Source organism: Pongo abelii, chromosome 17 (assembly GCF_028885655.2).
Source record: "Pongo abelii isolate AG06213 chromosome 17, NHGRI_mPonAbe1-v2.0_pri, whole genome shotgun sequence".
In the NCBI taxonomy this organism is placed as follows: Eukaryota; Metazoa; Chordata; class Mammalia; order Primates; family Hominidae; genus Pongo; species Pongo abelii.
Window position 1 is genome coordinate 81,536,318 of NC_072002.2, and position 13,884 is coordinate 81,550,201.

At 30.9% G+C, this 13,884-nt stretch overlaps 1 protein-coding gene across 4 annotated transcripts in view; it reads right to left on the reverse strand.

The window, feature by feature from the left end:
• The window catches only part of CDH19 (cadherin 19), a 104,399-nt gene that overhangs the window by 68,950 nt on the left and 21,565 nt on the right, over window positions 1-13,884 (reverse strand). For all 4 annotated transcript variants that reach the window (XM_024235962.3, XM_054538057.2, XM_054538058.2 and 1 more), the window contains exon 2: window positions 3,184-3,490. In XM_024235962.3, the coding sequence (XP_024091730.1) occupies window positions 3,184-3,378 (195 nt within the window). In that variant the 5' untranslated portion in view covers window positions 3,379-3,490. The remainder of the gene's footprint in view (window positions 1-3,183; window positions 3,491-13,884) is intronic.

Sequence of the window (13,884 nt, forward strand, 5' to 3'; positions counted from 1 at the left end):
TCAATTTTGATTTATAATTAAATTCTCAGTCACTAAAACTATACTCTCAAATATTTATACTAGATTGGGTCCTAGAGATAGACAGAAAGATAGTTTAGTGACATTTAAACACTGACGTTCTGTCTCTTGCCTGGAAATACATGGAAACAAGAAAATATTAGGATGAAAATTAGGGTTCATAAAGATAATAATAATCTTGACTGTTCATTATGTATTTATTACATGTCATAAAATCTATAAATTGCTTTATATTAGTGTTCTCAAATAATTCTCATATCAATATTATGAAATACATATTATTGATACGATCAATTTTTCTGTAGAGAAGAAAAGTGAGATTTTGTTTTACAAACTTTTTACAGAGTCACATAGTCTTTGCGTAGATATAGAATTTACACCGCAAGGCTATCAAATCTTCTATGAGGCTGTCAAATTTCAGATTCTCCATGTCAACAACTCAGTTACATGTTCTTTAGCCCTTGGGTTTTAGCCAGAAATGATACAACTTTCTTCTCAATATATTCTACCTAATTCTCAAATACACACTTTCAGCCTGTGCACTCATTTTCATATTTTCAAAAAGCAAAGTAAATTAGTTCATCATTCATACTGTTGAGGTATTATTTAGAATTTTTAATTTATCTGTAAAAAAAACCAAGTCTAATTCTGATATAGTTAAAATGATCGCATAGCTTTTCATATCAAAATTATTTGTATGTAAGAGAAGAATGTCATGGTTCCCTAATCATTGTGAATCCACATTTTCTTGATTCACCATTTATGGAAATGCTCTTATTCAAAGTAAGAGTTCCTCTGAAAATTTACAAAGATAATCATGAAATCAGTTGTAAACAAATTCATGATTTTTCTGATGGCTCAAGTTATAATATCTTATTCTGCATAAATTAATACACTTTCTATGCAGTTGTGGAGAAAATCTAAAGGTACTAGTAACTAATTTTTCATTTTAATAATGTGCCAAATATCAATGCTATGTAATGAAACAAATTGAGAAAAATAACATCCAGATTCTCTTTCTGCTAATACTTCTTTTGATAGTTCTTAATTATTCATAAAAGAAATTCTTTATGCGATGATGTAAGAAATTGAGGAACATAATTATACAATCAAATCAATATATCTAGTGAGCAATGTATGGTTCATATTTTTAAATTATATCATTTCAATAGGATTTGATAATTTACTTGATATTATAATGAAGATAAATTAAGTTTAGTAATAAGTAAATATATTGCAAGTATATGTGCAGTGTAATTTTCAAAGACAAGTGAGCTTGACATTTTTAAGACCCAGATTTAAGGGAAGACAGAAACAAAAACGAAAAAGCTTACTTGAACACCAGCCTTTTAATGTCACAAAATGCATATGTTAAACACATTTCAATCAAATGATCTGTAGTATTATACAATTTTCTATACTTTTATTCAAAAAATATTTTCCTAATTAGGCTGCTACTATCAATTTGCTAAACAAATATCACTTCAAATTTTCACTTAATTGTACTTCTCAATCTTAATCATTTTTCAAACAAATGGATCAAAGAGAGTTATCTTGAACACATCAGCTAAATTGTATATTTACTAACTCTTTTGACAAGCACCTAAACATTCATTATTGTTCTTTTTGAAATCGGTGATTCGCTTGTTTTTTAAGCCTCATGAGTTTGTGTAGCAGAAAAACATTTTTCAGAGTAGTTTCATAAATATGTCTATAAAATGAAAAAATAGGCAAAGCCAATCACTGTGAGAAAGGAGGTAACCAGAGATTCATGTGGGGAGTAGAAACAAACAAACTAGAAAATGTGACAGCCCCAGAGGTAGCCTGTGTTCCAATTACACTGATGCACTTCCCTACAACACCTTATTTACTAAAAGCCAATAGCTGATTTTAGCCTGTCACCCCATTCAGTGATGGGAGAGTATATGGTGTTCTGTGCAGTCCACTGTAAAGGTAGCTAGAGACTCAGTTACCCAGTCGGCACCTAACTGTGGACCTTGTTAGTGCCAACTGTGCATACTATTTACCTATAGTCTGAGTCGAAAATAAAAGGGGATGAGAAATATTTCTAGTAATGTGTGTGTGTGTATGCGTGTGTGTGTGTTCACAATACACCCTCCTCCCTGCAGGTTTGGAAATACTTGCCTAAAATCCTAATCTAAGGCTTTGGTTGAATGTACTCATACACATTTGGCTGATAACATAGGTGAAGTTCTATGGAATCCAGATACCATGCTAACACTGCAGCTCTCCTGAAAGGGCTAGAAAATGAGAGTTAATAAATTTTGAGTGCTTCACCCTTTGGGCCCAATTAAATTTTAGTGCCAGTTAATTAGCGGTTAAACTTATTTCAGTTCATATATCTAGAGAAAAAGCCTTATGGAAAAGGACATGATATTGTAATCACCTTTGTTTAAAGAAAACCAAATAATAAAATACAAGCCAAAAACATAAATAGGGGATGCTTTGTCTCATTAAGGGATTGTTCTTAAAATATATTCTTTTAAGAAAGTAAACGTAATTATTCCTTTTACTTTAACTTTACTAATCAATTTAAGTGTGTAGGCTCCTGAAGCTACTTAACTGTAAAAGAATAAGGTATTAACCTGCTTCATTAAAAATGAATGAGGGGTAAATCAACAGCTACCTAGCGTAACAGAAAATCCGGCTAAATATTGTTGGTAAATGATATTTGTGTCACTGTGACTGCTTAGATTCATTACCAAAAATAACACAATCAAGTTTCCAGATGTTGAAAATGAGGGCTGCATTTTCTTTTTTTTTTTTCTTTAAATGATTTATTTTCTTTTGGTTTTTTTTTATGTTTATAATATTTTATTTCTTTTTTTTCCATTCAATATACTGTGTATCTTTTTTTCTTTTATTATTATTATTATTATTATTATTATTATTATACTTTAGGCTCTATGGTACATTTTCATAAGTGATACTAAAGTGAAATTTAAAAACCAGAGCTATCCCTCTTCAAGATTTTAGTGGATGTTTTAGGTGCTTGCAAATCTGAAACAATTATTGATGCTGATGTTTGAAGCTTTTCAATGGCTTCACTGTCAAAATGTGGAACTCATCAAATCTCCAAACTTCTCCAACATATTTATTTACATTGTTGTGCTATTTACTGTAACATTTTAAATAAATAAGTACCCGGCCGATGTGATGACTAGTCGTATTCATTTCCTCTGGTACAAAAAATTGGTTCCACATCCAGCCACGCTTCACTCTCAAATGAGATCGCACTGGCTGCTCGACTTTCTTCGTTTGAGAGTTTTCTGTTGCTCCAAGACAAGGCCATAGGAGAGGAATTCCCAACATAAAACGCAGCAGTAAATAACAATTCATTGCGTTGACTCTTTTGATTCCAACTATTACTCTTCAGAGGAAACAGGACGACACTAACAAAAATCTTGCGTTCTTTTATAATCTTTTTTGATTCTGTGTACCTTCTGTATACCTAAAGCGTCAGAAACAAAACAAAATTTGACATTTTAAAATAACATTTTCTCACATTATTACTAAAGACAGGTTACAACTTCTGCATCTGACAAAAATGGAATAAAAATAAACATTTAATTTATCTTCCAATTAAGCTGGCTAATTATGATTTGTAGCTCAGCAATAATTTGATTAGAATAATTATAAATTTCTACTCAGGCACTGCTAGTTTTAAACTGCAGTCATAAATCTGCCTGAAAGTTGAAAGATTGCTCTGGGAGTCTCCTGGATTGACAGCTGACATTGAGATAGACTTCCTTTTAATTTGACTTGCTTACTTTCTCCATTCTTTCTCAGTAAAACTCAAACTATCTCATTAAAGCAACAGTCAATCCAGGAGGAAAAAAAGTCATATTTTTCCTTTTTATATTTGATAGAGATAAGCTTCCTCAACCAATTTCCCAAATTATGATATTTTATGTAGTAATTAAATAGACAAAATGGCAATTCAGCTTAAAACTGGTGAATTCAATCATCAGTTATACTGATACTATAAAACACTGAATAGAAAGTTTGCACAAGATATTTACTCTTTTTTAATTTCAAAGATATGGGGAAGAAGTGTTTATCAGCTTAACAAAAACAAAATCCTCTTAACACAATAAATACAAAATTATAGTTCCTGGGTAAGAATGGTTGAATGTTTGTAATATGTAAGAATGATAGGAAATGTATCTTCTAGTATTTAAATATTAAAACAAAAGACTCTGCCTATTGAGTTTTACATTTAAAACTTTCCATTGACCCAAGGTTCTCTCTTCATGATGCGTTATTCTAATCCTTATATGTAACTTAATAGTTTTGCATTTCCAACGTCTACACCCAGCCAAATTTGATTTATTTTATGAAGAAAAATAATTTTGTAAGATTCACAATGGAGTTTAATATCATATAATCAACAGAAAAGTCAGAGTTCATGGTAGGACTTTTTCTACATGATTATGTTATGAATTTTCTGCATGTATTTTTGAATGACTCCTTAGAGATTTTTTAGGTCTTTGGCTTGTGTTAAGAGGAGTTGTTAAAGAACACCTAATTAAGAAAGTACACAGGGATTCTGTGGTCCTGGTGTATTTCCTTTAAGCAGATGTATTCCTTGTTAAAAGTTTACTTAATGAAGGTCATAGAGAAATTCAACTGAGGTGAAAAAGGTAAAATTTATCTTTATGTTACGTATTTGAAATTCAGATAAATCTGCTCTTTAGAAATTGCTAAAATATATATTTTTGGTAGCTGATGAATAAAAATATTTGGAACTGGTACAATATTATTCATGAAAGAGATACTTTTTATAAGTTTGGCAAATTATCACCAACACTGATATGAAGTTAGCTGGCCATGTTTCAGTGAATATAACTTTTGGGAACTTTATATTATGGTATTTTGATACATATAAAGATAAATAAAATAGTGTAATGAATACCTGGATATCATTACCCTGTTTCAGTAATTACCAACACATGGTCAATATTGTGTCATTTGTACGCATGCTCACTTTTTAATATTAAAACCAATTTCAAATTCATATCATTTTAACCATTGAAGCCACACACACACACACACACGCAAGTATACATGTTATGTAAGTGTGTATACACACTTTTAAACATCAAAGTCAAAGCTAAAAATTAAGAAAAAATGTTAATATAATAAAATTGTCATACAGTGTTCAAATTAAAAATCTTTATATCTTTGAATTAAGAATTAAATATGTCCACACAATGCAGTTTTTTGGTACATTTCTCAATTCTCATTTGGTCTACAGGTTCCCTCTAATTTTTCTTTCCGTTTATATGCTGAAGAGTCAAGGTTATTTGTCCTATAGAGTTTCACATAGTCTGAATTTTGCTAATTGTATCACTGTTGTGTGATTCAGTATGTTTCTTTATCCTCCATTTTTTATACATGTTTAGGGGCTTTATTAGATGTAGTATAAAATATTCATCAAAAATATTCACAGCCAATCCTATTGCATGACATCTTTAGTAGACTAGGACACAAAATATATGTTCAAGAAACCAGAAGAAATGTTGAACGTGTTAAGTAGAAAAATTGAAAATAAAGTAAAGATTAAACCTTTAGAGAATAATACTACAATGTCTGTGATGAAATACACTGCATATGATTTATGGCATATTATTCACACTGAGAAAAAAACAGTTAAATTGAAGACAAATATACATCATCTGAAAAAACATAATGAGAAAAAAAGTTAAAAAATTAAAAATGAACAAACTATCATTGAGTTGTGAGACAATTTCAAACATTCTCATTTATGTATAATTGCAGTTTCTAGAACTAATGAAATTTAGAAACTTATACATCCAAAATGTTTAACAAAACTTAAGCACAGATGTTAAAAAATATTATACCAAGGCACATCATGATTAAATTACTCAAAACCATTAATAATGAGAAAATCTGAAAGGTAGTCAATGATATGTTATATATAGAATAACAAAGATAAAGTTGATAGCAGATGTCTCATTTCAAACAATGCATGCCAAATGCCAGTGCAGAAATATTTTTGAAGTATTGAAAATGAAAAGAAAGCCATCCAACTGAGAATTTCTCAACCAATCACAATGATTTTTGTAAAGAGATCAGCTGAATTTAAAGAGAAGAAACTGAGCTGTCAGGTATTGGAGCAGCTAATTCAAAGAACAAGTAAAAAAAATTAAGAGGTAAGCCTTTAGACACTTAGTGCAATAGTATAAGCAAGAGGTTAAAACCAAAGAAATTGTTGCATCTCCTTTTTTCATTTCCTCCATGGAACAGCACTCTAATCGAATCAGAGGATAAGCACAGACATGTGGATCATTGCATTATAATGGTAGTGCTACAAAAAACTAAGTCATTTTTTATGGACTCTGGGGTTGGGGGAGTGCAATGGGAGTGTTGAGTGAAAAAGTACTAAGTGCATTGTCAGAGTGGAAAACTGTCTTCAAGGTTTCACCCACTTTACTCAATAAGGAGACCTCATCAGAAATGCTTGAGAAAGACCTCTGCCCAAGGCCACAGATAAAGCTCTCTTTTACACTTTAACACTGGGGCTAGTAATGTAAATACAAGAAGAGCGTGACCTAACAGAAGGGACTGTGTCCTTGACTGCAACTCCCTTCAGAGAATGCAATGCACTGGTTGTGCATCAAATCTGGTGTGACAAGGGAATGTTTGGCAGTGAGTATTGTACTGCCAAGTCAAGTCTTTATAGTTGCCTATAGCCAGGCCTGAACAAATCACAGTTGTTACCCCAAAGCTGTATTCCTAATCTTCAATAAAGGAAAGTGGGATGAAGACTCTTTCTGGTGTACAGCATCAGCACACAAGGGGAACTACAATACAATACATGATTAAAGAAATCCTTCAAGAAGAAATAAAATAATACTAGAAGGAAATCTGGATCTATGCAAAAATGGAATCACCAGAAATGGAAGGCATATCAGTAAATAGAAAGACCTTTTTTAAATTATAATATCATTAAAGGATAATTGGCTGTTAAAGCAAAAATAATAACAAAGTATTGTGGGGCATACCTCATTTACAGAAGTAAAATGTATGAAATTAACAGCATAAAGATTAGGAATATGCTATTTTAGGCTCCATAAACCATATATAAAGTGGTATGATATGACTTAAAATAGATTATAATAAGGGTACATGTGCATACAATAAACCTAAAGCAACTACTAAAATAAAGTAACAGAGTTTACTACAGGCTACAAAATAGATAAAACTGAAGCCTAAAGAATACTCAATCCAAAGAAGAAATAAAAGAAAAAAGTGAGCAAAGGACAGATGAAAAAAACATACAAGTAGCAAAGTGGTATGTTTAATATTAATCATCATAATAATCACACTAAATATTAATGGGATAAAAATCAAAGTACAAGATGAAGATTATTAGATTTTTAAAAAGACTCAACTATATGTCTTCAAAATGATTTAAAATATAAAGGTACAGTAGGTAAGAATTTAAAGAATGAAAAACATATATCTTGCTAACTCTAGTCAAAAGAAAGCTACAATGGCCATAATATTAGATAATGTAGATTTTGGGGCAAAGAATATTAGTGGTGATAAACAATATCATTTCATAATTATAAATGATAATGTCATTTTATAATATAAAACAATATCATTTTATAAGAATTATGTCAATTCATTAACAGGGCACAACTATTCTAAATGTTTATACACTTAATAACAATGCCTCAAAATAAATGAAATAAAAGATGAAATAAAACCTTATTGTATTACAAGAAGAAACAGACAAATCTATAATTCAAATTGATTCATTTCAATTCAACATTATACTGAAAATTCTATCCAATGACATAAGAAACGAAAAGCATCTAGATTAAAAAGATAAAATAAAAATATGTTTATTTACACAGGGCTTAAATACACATATAGAAAATCTTATGACATCTATAAAAATACTGGTAAAATCTATAGGTAATTTTAGCAGGGTTGGAGGATACAAGGTCAATATTAAAATCAATTATATTTCTATTTACTAGCAATGCATAATCAAAATTCAAAATTTATACAACAGTACATTTTATAATAATATAAATAATTCAAACATTGGGACATAAATCTAACAAAAATGTGCAATAGCTCTCTATTGAACACTATAAAATACTGCTAAGAGGAATCGAGAAAAATCAATATAATTGGAGATATTTATTATGATACTGGATCAGAAAACTCAAAATGGTTAAAAATGTCAATTCTCTCCAAAGCGTTGTATAAACAAAATTCAAAAAATACAATTAAATTAAAATTAAAATACAAAATAAAATTCCAATTAGGTATTTTTATAAAACTTACATGCTCATTCTATAATTACATATGCAAAAACATGGGGCTTGGAATGACTCAAAGAACATTTTAAAAGAAGAGGAAATTTGGAAGACTATGCCATCTGACTTTAACACATAATGCTACAGTAATCATTATGGTAAAGTATTGGATCAACAAATAATTTAGTAGAACAAACCACAAAGTGCACAAATACACCAACATTTATGTGATCAATTGATTTTTGAAAAAGTTCAAAAGGCGAATCAATGGAGAAATAACAGTCTTTGTGCTAAAACACCTGAGTATTCACTTGAGAAAAAGATACTTTGATCCATACTTTACCGTGCACAAGGTCACAAAAAGTGAATACGAATTTAGATGAAATACTTGTAATTTCTTTGGCAAAGATTTCTTACAACAATATCAAAAGTGCACTTGTTAAAAACTGATAAATTGGACCGTATCAAAATTGAGATAATCTCTGTATCAGATCCCATTGCTACTGTAAAGAATTCCCATAACTCAGTGTCTTAAAATGATACACATTTATTGTCTTACAGTTCTATAGGTGAGATGTTTAAAATGAATTTCACTGGACGGAAACCAGGGTGCCAGAAAGGTCATGCTTCCACCCGAGTCTCTAGAGGGGAGTCTATTTCCTTACATTTTCCAGCTTCTCAAAGTGTATTCTATTGCTTGCATGCGTTGGTTCATATCCCTCCTCTAGGCCAGCAGCAGAGCATCTTCAAATTTCTCTCTACTCTATCTGCACATTGGCTTCTCTTTGTTGTGTTAAATTTACCTCTTCTTCCTTTTATAACGACACTTATAATTTCCTTTAAAGTCCACTTGGATAATACAGGATACTCTTCCTACCTAAAGGCCATTAACTGAATCTCATGTTCATCTACAGAGATCACAGTCTTTGGTTTTAGGAGTGAAGACCTTGATATCTCTGAGAGCTATTATGTGTTCTACCTCAGATGATAATTAAATGAGAAAACAAGTCACAGACTGAGCGGATATTTGTTAATTACATATCTTGTATTCAGAATGTACGAGGACTTTCAAAACTTGGAAACAGAAATTCATCACAATGTTTTTAAATAAGCAAAATATTTAAAGAGACATAGCACAAAGAGTTGACATGTAAAATAAGTTAAAAAAAGATAATCAACACCTTCAGTTTCAATGGGTAAATGCAAATTAAAACTACAATGAGATACCAGTAAACTCTTACTAGAATGAATATAATTAAAAGACTGACCTTATCAAATATTGAAGAGAATATAGAGCAACCGTACGTCTCATACACTGCTAGTGTGAATGTAAAATCGCATGACTAGAAAGCAGTTCGGCAATTTGTTAAAAAGTTAAACATATACCTACCATATGATCCAGCCATTCTAGATATTAGGTAGATATCAAGGATATCTATCTAAATATCTACCTAAGACAAAATAAAATTATATTTCCATATGAAGATGCTTCAGAGCAGGTTTATTTGTAACAGACAAAAACTGAGAAAAGTCAAATGTCTATCAACAAGTCAATGTACTAAGAAAGTGTAATATGTCTATGCAATGTAATGATACTCAGTAGTGAAAAGAAATGAACTACTGATACAGTAACATCTCAATATAATAATGAGTAAAACAAGCCTGCCAACAAATTCAGGTTGTGTGTTTTCTTTTGCATCTAATTTTAGAAAATGTAAAACAATCACAGTGACTGAAATCCGACTAAGATCTGTGAGAAAATGGGGATGGAAGGAAGATCAGGAGGGAAGGATGATGAAGGGACATGAGGAGACTTTTGAGGGTAGTGATGATTGTGCTCATTATCTGTATTGTGATGTCAGTCTTAGAAGTAGAAATATGTCAAAAATTCAATTCAACTTGAGTATATACAGATTATTGTGCCAATTATACTTCATTAATGTTGTTAAAAATCTTGACTTGTCAAAACCTAGAAAAACAAATTAGACAACTAACTGTGGAACAACAGATAATAGATGTTTCTGATGTGCTATGATATGACCTTTATAAAGAACATTGCCTATAAAATATTTTACCAAAAAAAGTTGAAAGCTAATTTTCAAGTTACAGGAAATTAACCTGTAATAAAAGAAGAAATTAAATGGGAAACAAAGTAAACAAAGTAAAAGGAAACAATCAAACAAACTCAAGTTGTGTCTTTCTACAGATTTGCTACCCACAGTGTAATCTGTGTAATAGGAGCATCTTACTACAAATGCCAAATCTTGAACTTTTTCACAGGTACCGACTTTGAGTCTGCATTTTGTCACACTTACCACAAGGTCTGAATATACAATAAATATTTAAAAAGTATTGATCTACCATAAAATTGATCTAGTTTATTTGACATGTCAAAAAAAGCAGGAATTTAGGAAAGATATTGTTCTAGATTAACAAAGATTTAAGATATGCGAGCACTAGTGTAAAACGTGGGCATTGTTTGGTTCACGACTTTACAAAACTGTTTTCATATTTGCATTTTTATGGATTTATAAAAAATTTAGTCTGTATAAGGTATAATACATACTAATGTAGAGATGAGCAATAGATGATAATGAGAAAGTATTGCCAATTTTATTGATCACTGAATGTTTCTTTCTTGTTATATAAAAACATGCCCTATTTTTAGTCATGTATACTTGAAGCATATTGGTATTAGAAATGACAGGATGTCTTGAGAAAAAGTATATTTTCTTTAAAATATCTCAAAAAAATGGGAGGATAGGCAAAACTATAGTGGTAAATTGATAATAATTGTTGAATTCGAGTCATGAGTATTTGGATAGTTGTTCTTTCATTATTCACTTATGCTTAAAATATACATATTAAAACAACAACAAAAATATACAGCAATGTCGTACTTTTAAATCAATGTGTTAAACAAATACAAGTAATTATTGTAATACCAGCTATTGATGACAATGTATAGAAAGCAGAACTATACAACACTCATAAAACTGAAAATTTGGACACATTTTTGGAGAATAATTAGGCCAAAAGCAATAAATTTTACAATGTGTATATAAAGTAGCAGTTATATTTTACTATTTTATACGTAGAGAAATATTCAAATTTGTCCACTGGGAAGCAAGTATAAATTGGATTAACTGAAAAAAGAATCATTAAATTAGGATACCATATGATACTAATTATATAAGTGTTTCACAATTACAAGGCAATGTCCCATAATACTCTTGGCATAAAGCAATTAGATAAGTTAGTAAGTCTAGGCAGAGAAAACTGACAAAATTTGTCATGGTAATTACAATGATTGAAATAAGTGAAATTTGTCTAAAAGTTGAAACTTAGAAATTTCTGCAACATTCTCCTCCCTTGAAAACAGTTTAAAGTAAATATGACAAACAACAACACTCATGACATCTGGGTCATTTTTCTACCAAGTGCTATTTTTCCCTATTAAATATACGATTGAAATATTTCTCAATTAAATTTAAAGTTAAAAATCATCATTTATAATTCTAAGGAAAAAGCCCTTTAATTTGAACACCCTTAGATAAAACATTCAAGAAAAATGAATGGTAACAGTAGTTATATCTCAATAATGAAATATTGTGGCTTTGTTTATACTCCTCTATATTCCAAACTTTCTATAATGCTGATACATTTCAGCAGAAGTGAAAAACATTTCAAATGATGTTCCACTTCTGATTGAAGACTGGTGGCAGCTGTCAGCATTGCTAGACTGAGAAACGCTCTGGGCTGAAACCAGGCAAATAAGAAAAAATGCCTGAAATGGGCCCTGGATAAACCAGCAGTGGCATTTTGCCCTGCATTTGCAATCTTGTTTATATTTTCCAATCAGATGAATATGCTAAAAAACCTACATAATATTTCAATATGAAGAAATACTAATACTATGTCTTATGTTAGTGTGTTTATATTTTTTCTCTTATTGCTAATACCTGGGAATGTTAATCCATGTTTATTTTCAAAGTTGTAAAATATATTTCAAAATAAAATTGCATTTATATTAGCACAATATTAGATATTAAACTAATTATAATAATATTTAAATAACATTATTATAAGTAGCATCAATAGATTATGTCCAAGTAAAATTGAAAGTATATTTGTGATAATTAATATTAGGTGTCAACTTGATTGGATTGAAGAATCCTTAGATAGCTGGTAAAGTATTTTTTCTGGGTGTGTCTGTGAGGGTTTTGCCAGAGGAGATTAACATTAGAGTCAGTGAACTGGGAAAAGAGTCACCCTGGTTGTGGTTTGGCACCATCCAATCAGCTGCCAGCATGGCTAGAACAAAGCAGGTGGAGGAAGATGGGAGAAGCTGGCTTGCTGAGTCTTCTGGCTTTCATCTTCCTCCTGTGCTGGATGCTTCCTGTCCTTGGATATCAGACTTTAGGTTCTTCGGCCTTTGGACTCAAAGTGGTTTGCTGGGGGCCTCTCAGGCTATTGGCCACTGAAGGCTGCACTGTTGGCCTCCCTGCTTTTGAGACTTTGGGACTCAGACTGAGCAACTACTGGCTTCCTGCCTCCTCAGCTTGCAGAGGGCCTATCTTGGACTTCACCTTGTATCCGTGTGAGTTAATTCTTCTAATAAACTCCCTTTCATATATGCATATATCATATTAGTATTGCACCTCTAAAGAATCCTAATACAATATTTTATTTAATGTGTTAATTATATCACACATGCTGGGACTTATATTCAGTAATTTTAGGTGACCTGTCCTGTAAACAAATGTATTCATAACTAGTGCTACAACTGATCTTAAAGACATCAAGTATATGCTATACACTGTACTTTATTGAATGGAAGAAAAAATGCATAAATATCTAACACTGTGACATCTACAGCTGATGGTTCACTTTGTTTACATTGAATAAAGATCTATAAATTACATTTTAATGTTTGCCCCATTTTTCAAATGACAAAATGAATGTTTTCTATTATTTCCTCTTAGTATACATTTTCTCCCCTTGTTCTAAAGATTCTTGAGGTCAAGTAAAAAAAAAAAAAAAAAAGTCGGAATGATGGATTTGGTGGCTGTCTGGGGGAAGATGTAAGTTGAAGCTGGGAACTGTGGATGGGATAAATATAGAAATTTAATCCTGTTTGTGATCTCTTAAAAAATCAAGGGAAACTTGGCAGCTTCATAAGATGACACTATGCATAAAAAGACTTTGAAATGGCTTTCTTAGAACCACTAGTATGAAATATAAAGAAATGTGAGTGGATATAGTTTGCATACATAAGTGAAAAGGAAGCAATATTTTGGGGCCAAAAATTTTAATAACCCATGTGCCAACTCTTTCTCTAAACATTCATTCCACAGAACTAAAATGTGAAAGATCATTTTCTGTTTTATTTATGAACTCTCATTAAGCATATAATTTGCATATTTACTGTCACCAAAAAAAAAAAAAAAAAAAAAAAAGCCCTCTGGGACAGCTACAGCAGTATAGAGTCAGAATACCTATATTGGAGGCTCCGATGTCCTCTTTGACATTACACAGCCTTCCA